The sequence below is a fragment of the Dromiciops gliroides genome, chromosome 5, assembly GCF_019393635.1.
Source record: "Dromiciops gliroides isolate mDroGli1 chromosome 5, mDroGli1.pri, whole genome shotgun sequence".
NCBI lineage: Eukaryota > Metazoa > Chordata > Mammalia > Microbiotheria > Microbiotheriidae > Dromiciops > Dromiciops gliroides.
Window position 1 is genome coordinate 53,580,276 of NC_057865.1, and position 16,008 is coordinate 53,596,283.

The 16,008-nt window shown below is 35.9% G+C and overlaps 1 protein-coding gene across 2 annotated transcripts in view; it reads right to left on the reverse strand.

The window, feature by feature from the left end:
* Positions 1–16,008, reverse strand: part of MINDY3 (MINDY lysine 48 deubiquitinase 3) — a 104,638-nt gene that overhangs the window by 26,775 nt on the left and 61,855 nt on the right. For both annotated transcript variants that reach the window (XM_043968728.1, XM_043968729.1), the window contains one exon: positions 1,805–1,877. In XM_043968728.1, coding sequence (XP_043824663.1) covers positions 1,805–1,877 — 73 coding nt within the window. The remainder of the gene's footprint in view (positions 1–1,804; positions 1,878–16,008) is intronic.

Genomic DNA, 16,008 nt, shown 5'->3' on the forward strand with positions numbered 1-16,008 from the left:
GTAATACGTGAATAAAATATGAATTGACAACATCTAATTCAGAAGGTAGTATTTCTGTTTTTAGACTGTGCCCAAGGTGAGAGCCCTAGTATGAACTTGATAGTTAAATAGAATGGAGAGAAATAATTAATTGGAATAAAAAAACCTGTATAACAAATATGTGCGATAAATGTCTAGTATCCCAAGATTTATAGAAAATTCACACAAATATAGAATAAGAGCTATTCCTAGATAGGTAAGAAGAAGATGAATAAGTTCAAATTACTACATGGATGATATCAACAACCATAATGAAAAAAATGCTCTAAATCACTACTAATAAGAAATGTTTAAATTAAAATAATTATGAGGTTCCACCTTATATCCACCAGATTGACAAAGATAACAGAAGAGGAAAATGGCAATTGCTAGAAGGACTATGGAGGTATGATAGAGTTGTGAACTTGTCCAACTAATTTGGAAACTGAAAAATCTCATAAAGGTACATTTTATAACCAATGATATTGTGGTAAAAAAAATACAGACAATTCATTCTCAAATTCAGCAACCTATTGCTGACTTGTATAAAGTATAAAGTATAAAGACTGAAACATGGCCTTCAAATTGGTGTAGTGAAAACAATTAGTACAAACAATTTCAAGGACTGATCAAAGTATACTTGGAGATTAGTATTCTTGCAGTGCCAAAAAAATCACTAAACTGTGCATATCCTTTGATCCAGTGATAACATCATCAAGCATATAACCAAGGACGTCAAAGAGAGAAAGTAGATACAACAAAAACTTCTACCAATACTTTTGTGTGCATCAAAGTACCAGAAATAAAGCATGTGCTAATCAATTAAGGAATGACTGAACAAATGATGGTATGTGAATGTAATAAAATACTACTGTATCTTAAGAAATGATGAATATGATGTATTTAGATAAACTTGGAAAGAATTATGAAATGATTCAGGATGAAATGATCAGAATCGGGACAGAACAATTTACATGTTAACTATAGAAAAGATTCTAGGATTCTGAAGGATTATAGAATTATCATCAAATTAGAAAACAGTCAAGACTTTAGGTGACTGATCCACATCATGGCAAAGAGATGATAGACTAGAAACACAGAATAAGACCAATTTTTTTTTTTGTTGTTGTTGTTGTTGTTGTTGTTTTTGTGGGGGCAATGAGGGTTAAGTAACTTGCCCAGGGCCACACAACCAGTAAGTGTCAAGTGTCTGAGGCCAAATTTGAACTCAGGTCCTCCTGAATCCCCCAAGACCAATGTTTTGATTTGTTTCCCTTAAGTATATTTGTTACAACTGAACAGGTCTTCTACTTGGACAAAGAAAGGTAAGTAAGTAGTTACTGATAGCAATGCAAAACAAAAGAGTGTCAATAAAACATCTTAATTATATAAAAAAAATAAAAAAGAAACTCAGGGCAATCTTGTTACTATTATGTTAAATTCGGCATACACTTGAAAACAAAGTATGTAACAGAATTGCAAGTTTCATCACACATAATCTTTGTTGTGAATCGAAATATACAGGTTTCTTGATGATTGTTTAGCCTATAATAAAATTTTCACTTAATTAGTATTTGGGCAGTGTTAAGTACAACTATTCTTTTTCTCTGTTCTATTTTCCACTTTTCAAGAAGTATATTTTCCTTTTATTCAATTTAATAATTTATTAAATCTTTTCAATAAGATTGAGATGATTATCAACAGGAGTGTGAGTGTGTGTGTATGTATGGGTGTAGGGATATAGAAAGATCAAGTTAACAAAAATGAAAATAATGAAGTTTCTTACCTTCAGGGTCATAAGTTTGAAAAACCCTCCTGGCTTGCTCCGAAGGAGCTTCAGGGGCAACTAAGGCCATATCCTGAAAAGATAAAAATTTTCAAATGCAATCAATTCAATTCAACACCACATTACTGTATAAAGCACCATGTTAAATGCCAGTGATACAAAGAAAAACTAAACAATCCCTGCTATAAAGGAGCTTATATTCCACTGGAGAAAAATAACACGTATACAAATAAGGATTATAAAAATCATCTGAAAAACAATGAACTTAAAAATAAATCACAACATTCTGTCAAAACTAAACAGACTATAGTCAATAACAATAGTGAATATTTGGTTGGCAGCACTGATTGATTGGGAAGCAAGAAGCATAACCTGAAATATGTCCCAGTCTTCGAAACCTTCATAACTAACATTGAGATACTTCTTATACAAATAAACAATATAACTGAGAAACATCTATGCTTATATGTATGTATTTCTGTTCAGAATAGTTGATGGCATGGTATACTTTATGACTGTTATAAGGTGAAGAACCCAATAAATCAACATCCATTTTTGATCTGCCAACCCCTGCAGCATGATGTTGCCAGACGTGTCAATCTGAATGTCTTATAATCAACTAAAATCAATAAGATAAAAATAGTTGTTTATCTTCCACAACAGACCTCCTCATTACAGCACACATAACCATTTTACAAAATTTTCCAATGAGACATTTGGTACTTCACCCATGATTCTTTTCACATATGTTTCACACATTTTTGGGGAGGGGCCAGGGAAAGGGCAAGTGGTCAGCAAGCAGATTTGTGATTTTATATGTATAAGGGAACTCTCAGTACTAGAAACTCCCTCTATGGATACAGCTTGGCAATTCACCTTTGACTTATAGTCTAAATTTCTTTATGTTCCCTTATATAGGTCTAGGTGAAGCAGGAAGTATAGTAGATAGAGAGCTGGCTCAAGAATCTAATGATCTAGGTCAAAGTCTCAACTGTGCTAGCTCTGTGACCCTAGGGAAGTCACCTAACCTCTCAATACCCCAAGCAGTTCTCTAAGACTCCAAGTCACAAAGAAGATGCCAATCTATACTGGTAGAGAAAATGCCACAGCAAGAGCTTATTATAACAATGAAATCACAGGTTTGGTTAAAAAAAAAAAAAGTAGGTTTATATCAGTTTTAGCTGCTTTCTATTTTACTTATCTTTTGGATCAATTTAACTTACTTTGAGAGTATTTAGCAAATTATTGTATGAAAACAGAACTCTTAATAAATTATTGATGGAGTGTTCCCTTTCCTGATTTCTCCAGCTTTTAGTGCCACCCCCCTCAAATCATTTATCCTCTATCTATTCTGTACATACATATGTACATGCTTGCATGCAAAAATACACATATATACACTGTCTCTTCTGCCTTGTTTATAAGCTTCTTGGAGTCAGGGGCTATTTTCACCTTTGTCTTTGTATCCTGTATCCAGCATAAGGCCTGGTGTAAATACTTACTGAGTGAATGATTAAATTGCATAAGGGACAAAAGGCTTTCTCTGAAATGCTCTCTCTTCTGTCTCAAATAAATAATATTGTTTCAATTGTTCTAACTAAGGTATTGGAATTCATCTCATCTTCCTTATAAACATTAATTAATTTGTTTTCCATTTTCTTGTTCAGTTAATAATGTATGTATTTTACTGGCATAGACCATGACTTTATGAATTACTTCAACAATCTTTCTACTGATTGGGATAAATTACACAAAAATCTTCAAGCTATATATAGGACATTTTGAAAATTAAGTCTACTATATTTATTTAGAATTAATTGTGGATGTGGTAAAAAATGATTTTAAAAATCCAGTATACCTATTTTCACTTGAAAGATTTTTTTGTAATATCCTTTGTAATTCTAGTTATAATTTAAAAAATTTAAATATAAATTTGAGAAGTAGATCATGTATCCTTCATAGCTTTGGGTAAGATAAGAATTCTTAACCAAACAAGGGATAGAGAAAACTGCACAAGAAGTAGTTATTATTACATGAAAAAGAAAAGCATTTACAGAAATAAAACCCAAGATAAGAATAGAAGTAATGGCTTGAGGGAAAAAAAGCTTTCTATCAAATACTTCTGATAAGGATTAATACCCAAGATCTATAGACAGACAGACTGATGGAAGGAAGCAAGGATTTTAGTATCTATTTTATGCCAGGCAGTGTGCTAAGTGTTTTACAAATATTATCCCATTTGATCCTAACAACTCAGGGAGGGAGAGCTATTATTAAAATAAACTGGGGCAAAGAAAACTTAGGTTGCCTGGGGTCACATAGCTAGGAAGTCTCCAACTACAGGCCCAGTGCTTTACCAAATATGCCACCTAGTTACCTATGCTCCCAAAATAATGATCAAAGGATAGGAACAAAGAGTTCTCAAACAAAAACTTACAAACTATTAACAACTATATAAAAGAATGCTCCAAATCACTATTAATAAGTGAAAAACAAACAGGAAAACCCCAGAGCTTTTAGCTTACACAGCAAGTTGGCAAAGACATCAAAAGATGGGAATGGTTAATGTTGGTGGAGTTGTGGAAAGCTAGTTGTGGAAATGTACTGATACATTTTTTTGGGAGGCAGGGCAATGAGGGTTAAGTGACTTGCCAAGGGTCACACAGCTAATAAGTGTTAAGTATCTGAGATGGGATTTGAACTCAGGTCCTCATGAATCCAGGGCCAGTGCTTTATCTACTGTGCCACCTAGCTGCCCCAGCACTGATACATTTTTTTTAAATGAGGCAATTGGGGTTGAGTGACTTGCCCAAGGTCACACAGCTACTAAGTGGTAACTGTCTGAGGCCGGATTTGAACTCAGGTACTCCTGACTCCAGGGCCAGTGCTCTATCCACTGCGCCACCTAGCCGCCCCCACTGATAGATTTTTGATCAAGCTGTGAATTAGTACAACTATTCTGGAAAGCAATTTGTAGTTATGCAAATAAAGTGGTTAAAATATTTAGATCTTTTTGACCCTGAAATTTTATGGTTAAACATATACACTAAAGGGGGCACTGACAAAAAGAAAAGCTCCATATACTTCAAAATATCTACAGTATTATTTTTTTGTGGCAGCAAATAACTGGAGACAAAGTAGATGTCAATTAGTTGGGAAATGGCTAAATAAATTGTGGTAGATGAATTTAACAGAATAATTCTCTATTCTAAGAAATAACGAGCATGATGACTTCAGAGAAACATAGGAAGACTTATTTGAACTGGTGCAAAACTACAATATCTACTTTAAATGGAAAGAACCATAAACAATTAAAAATGAATGTGATTAAATTAAAAAATTTTTGTACAAACAGAAGCAATGCATCCAAAATTGGAAGGGAGGCAGAAAGCTGGGAAACAATTTTTGAGGCCAGTGCTTCTGATAAAGGCCTCATCTCTAAAATATATAGGGAATTAAATCAAATTTATAAGAATCCAAGTCATTCCCCAATTGAGAAATGGTCAAAGGATATGAACAGGCAGTTTTCTGATGAAGAAACCAAAGCTATCTATTCCCATATGAAAAAATGCTCTAAATCTCTAATGATTAGAGAGATGCAAATTAAAACAACTCTGAGGTACCACCTGACACCTATCAGATTGGCTAAAATGACAAAAAAGGAAGATAATAAATGTTGGAGAGGCTGTGGGAAAATTGGAACACTAATGCATTGTTGGTGGAGCTGTGAGCTGATCCAACCATTCTGGAGAGCAATTTGGAATTATGCCCAAAGGGCGATAAAGCTGTGCATACCCTTTGACCCAGCAATCCCACTTTTAGGTCTTTTGCCCAAAGAAATCATGGAAGGGGGAAAGGGACCCACATGTACAAAAATGTTTATAGCTGCTCTTTACGTGGTAGCAAGGAATTGGAAGTTGAGGGGGTGCCCATCAATTGGGGAATGGCTGGACAAGTTGTGGTATATGAATACAATGGAATACTATTGTGCTGTAAGAAATGATGAGCAGGAAGAGTTCAGAGAAACCTGGAGGGTCTTACGTGAGCTGATGATGAGTGAGATGAGCAGAACCAGAAGAACATTGTACACAGTATCATCAACATTGAGTGTTGACCTACTGTGATGGACTATATTCTTCTCACCAATGCAATGGTACAGAAGAGTTCCAGGGAACTCATGATAGAAGAGGATCTCCAAATCCAAGGAAAAAAAAGAAAGAAAGAACTGTGGAGTATAGATGCTGATTGAACCATATTATTTCTTTTGTTTTGGGTGCTGTTGGTTTTTTTTTTCTTTCTATTTTGAGGTTTTGCATCACTGCTCTGATTCTTTCTCTTGTAACAGGATTAATGCAGAAATAGGATTAATGTTATTATGTGTATATATATGTGTGTGTGTGTGTATATATATATATATATATATATATGTATATGTATAGAGATATAGAGATATAACCTATATCAGATTACCTGCTGTCTAGGGGAGGGGGGAGGGAGGGGTGGGAGGGAGAAAAATCTGAAATTGTAAAGCATGTATAAACAAAAGTTGAGAACTATCTTTACATGTAATGGAAAAAATAAAATACCTCATACATAAAAAAAAAAAAACAAAAAAAAAAGAAAAAAAATGAATGTGGTGAAATTATAATGAATAAGTCTGGCCCCATAGAAAAAATAGGAGAAAAAACTTTCCCTGATCTATTGCAGAGGTGAGGGGAGGGAGACAGTGTTGAAACACTGTATATGTCAGATATTTTTTGATGTACTGACTGGTTTTGCTGAATTTTTTCTTTTTTAATTAAAAAAGTGTGAGAATATTTATCAGGGGCCCCCTGCTGAGTGAGCAGGGGACTACCATCAACCAATGAGCTTGAAGCAGTGTGTGAGACAGTTGGTTTAGGGAGCTGGTGATTGGAACCTCAAGAGAAGGGGAGCTCTGATCACTTCTGGAGCGTAGGTTAGGTTTTCCTATGCTTTCAGAGATAATTGTTCTCTCCTTGCTAACCTCTAATATAGTTTAATAAATGTTTAATACCTAAACTGTTAAACTGTTGTCCTAGTTAGCTTTCCCCACACTGGGGACAGGCAAGGTGATCACACACATTTAATTTTACCCGTCACAAAAGAATTGTCATTATAAAGGATAGCTGTTTAGATAGAAGAATAAAGAAGGAAATCTAGGTGATATAAAAACAAAATTTATCAATAAAAACCTATTTCAAAAAGCAGTTGCCAGAAAAACATTTCTAGTACACATTTCTGACCAGAAAGAACACCTTTTTCCATGGCTCCTTGCTCAAAAAACCTTTGACAGCTCTCCAATGTTCAAAGTATAATAAAACATGCTCTAAGCCTGGCAGTTGAGGTGTTCTAAAATCTGGCTCCACACATCATTTTCAACTTTATTCCATTCTTCTCTTCTTAATATGCTATAAATTCCATCCACACCATACCTTTAACTGTCCCCTTTTTTTATCCTGACTGAATTCATGAGGTCTATTTTGTATAACTGTACTGCAATGTTATATCTAGAACAAAGCCTTCCCTCTGCTTCTCCTGCCTCTAACTAAAATCACTCATAGCATTTGTTTGGACCTCTCCTTTGTTCTCACTACACTGCAGTACATTTATCTGTATGCACATCTTATTTCTCACTTAAGCACCAATGTTCTATCAGGACAAGAATTATGTTGCTTTCTCATCATGCTTTGCATGGTGTGGGTGTTTAATTTTTTGAAAATTAGAGAAATCCTAGTAGACACTCAAGTCTTTTGCAACATCCACAGTGAGTGAAGGATGAAGAATCAGTAAGGAATAAAGATGAGACTTCATCAAAGAGGTTGGAAAAGGACCAGAATGAGACAAAAGCCAAGGAGTGAAAAACCTTCAAAAAGGACTGGATAGTCAATAATGTCAAATGCTCCAAAGAGAGCTGAAAATGTTGTGGACCTAGAAAAGACCTCTGGGTTGGTTAAGAACGAAGTGGAGGGGGGCAGCTAGGTGGTGCAGTGGATAGAGCACCGGACCTGGATTCAGGAGGACCTGATTTTAAATTCCGGCCTCAGACACTTAACACTTACTAGCTGTGTGACTTTGGGCAAGTCACTTGACCCCAATTGCCTCACAAAAAAAAAAAAAAGTGAACAGTTTAATGGGCAAAGCAAATTTGAAGGAAAGGGATAAGAAATGGAAAAAGAGGAATAAAAATCTGGATTTAAAAAAGGATTAGCAAACATTTTGAATTCTTCTAAAACAGAGTATATTGATAATTCTTTTATAGCTAATAGTTCTAAAAATAACATAGATTTTTAAAGAGAACAGTACAACTCACAAATATACCACTTGAAGTAGAGAAGTATGAAACATCTTAAAAATATGTACTTGAGTAACCCAAACAGAACATTTTTTTTCCAAAATACAAAATTTAAGCCCTAGGCCTTGTGAACTTTAATTGGATGGGCCTCACATAATGCAACTTCCATAAGAGAGTAAAGTCAACTATCAGTGTTGCTTCTTAATAAGAAAAACTGCTTGATAAGATAAGAAAATGCTTGCTTTTTGTTCCCTATGATTTGCTAACCCTAAACCTCTTAAAATCAATTTTTTCAATTTTAATAAATTAATATTAATAAATGTTTCTATTAATAAATTTTTCTTATCTTAATGACCAGGTCCATTCCAGTGCTAAAGTTCCATGAATTCATAAGACTGAAGATAATTTGTCTAATTATACTCCATTTAATCAGAAAGCATCTACTACTAGGTGCAAGACACTGTGTCAGACTTTGGGGAAACAAATATAGTAACAGACTCTACTCACAGGATGTGTATAGGAAGAGAAATGTACAAATAATTATGATAACAGGCAGAGAATGATTAAGTAAAAAACATTGGTTTAAGTGAGTGGGAGAGAAGAAAAAAGTGAGAGAAGATGGAGGGGAAAAGACAGAGAGAGATGGGGTGGGGGGGTGGGGAAGAGAACAGATTTTACAATTCTTCAGGAGTTACTACAAAGAAAGACTCAGGGGGCAGCTAGGTGGCGCAGTGGATAAAGCACCGGCCCTGGATTCAGGAGTACCTGAGTTCAAATCCAGCCTCAAACACTTGACACTTACTAGCTGTATGACGCTGGGCAAGTCACTTAACCCCCATTGCCCTGCAAAAAAAAAAAAAAGAAATAAAAAAAGAAAAAAAAAAGAAAGACTCAGACTGCATGAAATGTAGTCAGCCAGTCAATAAACATTTAAATGCCTCCTATGTGCCAAACATTGTGTTAAGCACCAGGAATACAAAAACAAAAAAGAAAGATAGCCTTCATCCTCAAGGATTAACTGGAGAAGACAACACATAAAAGGAAGCTGAAAAGCGGGGAGGGGAAAGGAAGCTACTGGAGTTTGGAGGAGGGACTTAATGGAGAAGTCCAAAAGGAGTGCAGTTGGGTGGGAAATGAAGAGATGTTTGGCCTGAGCATCCTCCTTAAATGGAAGAACTCCATTTTACCATCCAATCAGAGGGCTCAGGGGCAGAGGGTAATGGTGAAGTGTGAATTCCATGGAGCAAATTTTGTAGCAATATGCACTTAATGTACCATTTTTGATTTTTACCATGGTCAGGTGATAGCTTTCCACATTCTCTCTTCTCATTTTCTCCTTAATTCTTTACAACCTGGCTTCTGATCTTATCAAATCACTGAAACTACTCTTTCCAATGTTGCCAACAATCTTTTAATTTCTATATCTGGTGGTGTTTTCTCAGTCCTTTTCCTTCTCAACTAACTGGTGCATTTGCTGGGTAATGAAGCATCTAGCTAGTTGTCAAACTTGCTAACAAATCTGCTGACTTCCTACGTCATGTTTCCCCATTCTATCTTTTACCTTCTTGGAGTATATGTTTGATAATGAGATCCATGGATCAAAAAGGATATGAACAATTTAGTTATTTTTCCTATATAATTCCAAAACAATATCCATGATGTTTGGACCATTTCAAAGCCACTCTAACAGCATATAAGTAGTTTATCACTGAAAAACACTTTTTACTTTAACAATGGCATTCAAAGAAAATTTAAAAACCCTTAATTTAAGAATGATAATAGAAATTATATATAACCTGGGAGATAAGATTCTAAAAGTATTAAAAACCAAAACCAAAAATCAAACAACAAAAAAAGTGAGAAAATCAAAAGAAGTAATATAAAACACTCCTTGTTCCCAAAATACCATTATTTAAATAAAATTTCACTTGGATGGATTGTGATGAGTCATCATATTTAGTATTCATAGATGTTATTAGAATGCACAATATACACTAGGCTACTGTACTACTGTAGAGATAGAATACAGTTTGGAACTATATTATACAGCACATAGTATTCAACAATTTTATATAGACATTAGCTGTGAGACTTGGAGCAAGTCACTTAATCCAGTTTGTCTCAGTTTCCTCATCAGTAAAAAGAGCTGGAGAAGGAAAGGGCAAGCCACTCTAGTATCTTTGCCAAGAAAACCTCAGATGGTGTCAGGAAGAGTTGGACATGACAAACAACTGAACACCACCACCAAAAATTGTACTGACCCAGATATGACAGAAATTAGGATTGCTTACTTCTAATATTATTTTCAAAATCATGCACCAATATGGGCTACTAACATAGTAGCCTAGGTTCTCTCATGATACATGGTGACTTATAAGTAAAGAGGAAAAGAGTTTATTCTTGGGGTTTCTCCTCTAGCAGGAATAAAAGCTTCAAGCTCACTGAAAGGTTGGAGTAAAGAAGGAAATGGGAAGGAAGAACCATTCAGAGAAGAGGACTTTTTATTACATTATAATTATTATCACCATCTGATCTAATTCTTTCATTGTACCCATCTTCATCAGATGACCTTAACTTTGCAAGTCTTCACCATATGAGGCTGGCTTTAACATTCTAAAACTACCTAGCTAAAAGGGTAGTATGACCTGGAATTCTTGCCACAAGACAAATGAATGCCTATATAATTTTAAAGAGGTGGATTTTTAAAAGGCCTAATAAGTGTTTCATTACCCTAGATAATCTATTCTAATGTTGAGTCCCTCCATTTACATCTGACCAAACAACAAAGTCAATTTAAACCTAGTTCATCTTAATCAGATCACTCTAAATATAAAGAAAGTCAGCAAAGTCTCTTTAGAAACTGCATGCTACTCTTTAATATTTAAAATGTTAATGGAGGGGCAGCTAGGTGGTATAGTTGATAAAGCACTGGCCCTGGATTCAAGAGGACCTGAGTTCAAATATGACCTCAGAAACTTGACACTAACTGTGTGACCCTAGGCAAGTCACTTAACCCTCACTGTCCCACAAAAATATAAGAAATTAAAAAAAAATGTTAATGGATGGATTTTGACTTTATAGTTTTTTTCTCATTCCTGCTACACAGAACAAAGAAAAACAAGTAACATGGACATATGTATGTGTGTGTGTATGGATGTAAAATACATCTCTAACAACACATACAATACTACTAATCCCCCACTTTTCTATACTGGAGGTGAAAGCATGTTTTCTTTTCTCTAGGATTTTTATTGTCCGTCTCCCCCTCCCATTACTTAGACTTAATTTCCACTTCATTGGTGGTAACATCACCCTTTTGATTTTTGATACTGGTAATTTGGTTTTCTTCTTTCTTTTTTTAAATCAAATTAACCAATATTTTATCTATTTTATTGGTTTTTTCATAAAACAAGCTCTTAGTTTTATTGATTAATTCTATAGTTTTTTTGCTTTCAATCTTATTAATTTCTCCTTTAATTTTCAGGATCTCTAATTTAGTGTCTAATTGGGGATTTCTAATTTATTCTTTTTCTAGCTTTTTAAGTTACATGCCCAATTCATTAATCTCCTCTTTCTCTTTTTTATTCATGTAAGCATTTAGAGCTATAAATTTTCCCCTAAGCACTGCTTTGGCTGCATCCCATAGATTTTGGTATGTTGTCTCACTATTGTCATTCTCTTGGATAAAGTTATTGATTGTTTCTATGATTTCTTGTTTGGCCCATTCATTCTTTAGAATGAAATTATTTAGTTTCCAATTGATTTTCATTCTACTTTTCCCTGGCTCTTTCTTACATGTAATTTTTATTGCATCATGATCTGAGAAGGATGCATTTACTATTTCTGCCTTTCTACATTTGACTATGATGTTTTTGTGCCCTAATACATGGTCAATTTTTGAAAATGTGCCATGTACTGCTGAGAAAAAGGTATATTCCTTTGTATCCCCATTCAATTTTCTCCAGACATCTATCATGTCTAACTTTTCTAGTAATCTATTCACCTCTTTCACTTCTTTCTTATTTATTTTTTGGCTAGATTTATCTAATTCTGAGAGGGGGAGATTCAGATCCCCCACTAGTATAGTATTACTGTCTAATTCCTCTTGTAACTCATTTTACTTCTCCTCTAAGAACTTGGATGCTATACCACTTGGCGCATACATATTTAATATTGATATTACTTCATTATCTATAGTACCTTTAAGTAAGATGTAATTTCCTTCCTTATCTCTTTTAATGAGATCTATTTTTGCCTGCACTTTGAGATAAGGATTGCTACCCCTGCCTTTTTTACTTTAGCTGAGGCATAATATATTCTGCTCCAGCCTTTTACCTTTACTCTGTGTGTAACTCTCTGCTTCAAATGTGTTTCTTGTAAATAGCATATTGTAGGATTCTGGTTTTTAATCCACTCTGCAATTCACTTCCGTTTTATAGCAGAGTTCATCCCATTCACATTCACAGTTATTATTACTGACTGTCTATTCCCCTCCATTCTATTTACCCCCTTTGTACTTTTCCCCCCTTCTTTCACCCTATTCCTCCTCACTGACGTTTTACTTCTTACCCCTGCCTCCCCCGATCTACCCTCCCTTTTTATCACCCCCCTCTCTTTTCTTTACCCTTTTCTCCCTTGCTTTTGTCCTCCCTTCTATCAGTGCCCCCCCTTCCCTTCCCCTATTGCTTCCCTAAAGAATGAGTTAAGTTTCTTTATCCCAATGAATGTATGTTATTCCCTCTTTGAGTCAAATCTAATGAGAATAGGGTTGAAACAATGTTCCCCCCTCCTTTCTTTCCCTCTGTTGTAATAGGTTTTTTTTCTACCTCTTCATATGATATAATTCATCCCATTCCACCTCCCCTTTCCTCTCCTCCCCATAGACTCCCTTTTTATCTCCTTAATTCTTTTGTATCATCACATCAAAGACAATTTATATTTATACCCTCTATATAAAGTCCTTCTCTCTGCCCAAATACATTTACAGTTCTTAAGAGTTATGAGTATTATCTTCCTGTGTAGGGATATAAACAGTTTAACCTAATAGGGTAACTTTTTTTTTTCCCCCTCTGTTTACCTTTTTAAACTTCTCTTGAGTCTTGTATGTTGAGATCAAATTTTCTATTCAGTTCTGGTCTTTTCACCAGGAAAGATTGAAAGTCCCCAATGTCATTAAATGTCCATCTTTTCCCCTGAAAGAAAATGCACATTTTTGCTGGGTAATAGATTCTCGGCTGCAATCCAATCTCCTTTGCCTTCCGGAATATCATATTCCAAGCCTTGCGGTCCTTTAATGTTGAAGCTGCCAGGTCCTGAGCAATCCTGACTGTGGCTCCATGATATTTAAATTGCTTCTTTCTGGCTGCTTAGAGTATTTTCTCCTTCACCTGATAATTCTGGAATTTGGCTACAATATTCCTTGGAGTTTTCCTTTTGGGATCTCTTTCAGGAGGTGATCGGTGGATTCCTTCAATGATGATTTTATCCTCTGATTCTCTGATATCAGGGCAGTTCTCCTTAATAATTTCCTGGAATATGGTGTCTAGATTCTTTTTCTGGTCATGGCTTTCAGGCAGTCCAATGATTCTCAAATTGTCTCTCCTGGATCTGTTTTCCAGATCAGTTGTCTTTCCAATGAGGTATTTCACATTTTCTTCTATTTTTTCATTTTTTTGATTCTGCTTGACTGATTCCTGGTGTCTCATGGATTCCTTATCTTCCAACTGTCCCACTTTAATTTTTAAGGCATTGTTTTCTTCAGTGAGATTATGCACCTTTTTTTTCCATTTGGGTAAGTGAATTTTTTAAGGCTTTGTTTTCTTCAGTGAAATTAAGTGCTTCCTTTTCCAAGCTGCTGATTCTTTTTTCATAGTTTTCTTGTTTTGCTTTCATTTCTCTCCCCATCTTTTCTTCTACCTCTTGCAATTGATTTTTAAAATCCTTTTTGAGCTCTTCCAGGAAGGCTTTTTGTTCTTGAGACCAATTCACCTTCCCTCGTGGCTTTAGATGTAGGCAATTTGAGGCTATTGTCCTCATCTGAGTTTGTGTTGGCTTCTTCCCTATTGATACAGAAGCTCTCAATGGAGAGGGCTCTTTTTTGCTTCTTACTCATTATTGCAGCTTATTTATTTATTTTTTAAGTTGAGGTCTGCTCTGGGGGCACCAGGGTCCCTGTTTTGGGCTTCTTGTGCAGGGGTATAGGTGTTGTGTGACCGGATTTTTACTCTGAGGCCTTTATGGTGTGTGGAGATCCCCCGCCCTGCACTTCCTGTCTGATTGTGCTCGGCCAGCCAGGCGCCAGACCCTGGCGTCTGATCCCGCCTTACCTGTTTGTGGCCCTCTCGGCCGGTGCAGGTAGGTTTTTCCACTGTCCTTCTTGGCCACCAGATTTTTGAACCAGGTTCCAGGGGCCTCCGTTGTTCGTCTGTGGCCCGCAGCTCCTGCTGACTTGCCCCGACCCCCTTGGCGCTGGGTTGCTGCCCTGCGCTGGGCCTCCCTTTTGCTCGAATCAGACCGACCTTTTCCTGAAGTCTTCTAAATTAGCTCTGGTTGGAGGACTGTGTCTCTCTGTCTCTTTGCAGGTTCTGTAGTTTCAGAATCTGTCCAGAGGCTTGATTTAATGTTTGTTTTGAGGGAACAGAAGGAGAGCTCAGGCAGCTTGCTGCTTCCTCTCCGCCATCTTGGCTCCGCCCCCCCTCTCCCATTACTTAGAGTAGGAAATCCTTTTACATTCATTTCCATTGTTATCATTCAGCTTGGTTTCTTTGGTTTAGATTATTTGACTAAGATAGTTTGTTAAAATCTTCCTATGTTTCTCTGAATTCCTCATTTTCATATATATATATATATATATTTTTTACTACTCAGTAACAGTCCATGAATTCAGTTTTTTTGACCACTCTTCTCTAGGTGGGCATTCACTGTTTCTAGTTCTTTCCTTCCACAAAGGGCGCTATGATTATTTTGTTATATAATGGATCTTTCTTTGTATCTATGCTTCTCATGATCACTGAATCAAAGAGTATGGACACTTTATTTTACAACTATTTTAATAGAACTGTTTCTTCTGTAGTCCTACTATTTTATTTTATGCATTTAAAAATGTCATTCTGGGGGCAGTTAGGTGGCACAGTGGATAAAGCACCAGCCCTGGATTCAGGAGGACCTGAGTTCAAATCTGGCCTCAGACACTTGACACTTACTAGCTGTGTGACCCTGGGCAAGTCACTTAACCCCAATTGCCTCACTGAGTTCATTATTTCCATCCGTATCTTTAAACAATTCCTTCTCCTATCTCACTGGACTTGTTCTCAGCATTTCACTGTTGAGAGTTTCACCTCCCTCCTTTTGCTCAATTCTGTAATAATTTAGGCTAAAAGTCCTTTCTTGAGCTGTGCGAAAGCTGTTCCTTATAAATCTAGATTGTATTCCAAACTTCCAGGTAAAGTTCAAGTTTGAGTTGTGCCTGGAAGGATGGTTGGGATTTCAAGAAAGAGAAGAAATATTGATGGAAGCATCTCAGCTGTAGAAAATACTAGTATGGGGAGGAATACAAGTATTGGCTATTTATGGGAAATTCTTAGTTCAGTTTTGATATAGAGTAAGATAAGAATAACTCATATTTACATGACACTTTATGATTTACAAGGCAATAGACAAATTATCTCAACTGATCCTCACAAACAGACCTATGGGATCCTAGTTTTATACTCATTTTACTAAAAAGGAAAACTGAGTCTCAGAGAGCCTAAGTGGTTTGCTCAGGGTTACACAGAAAAGAAGTAACTGAGGTAGGAGTCAAAACAAGAACTTTGAGGTCCAGAGCTCTAGACTATACTTTGCTGCCTTTCAGATTATAACAAGCCAGGAACAACAATCTAAAGAGTTTTGA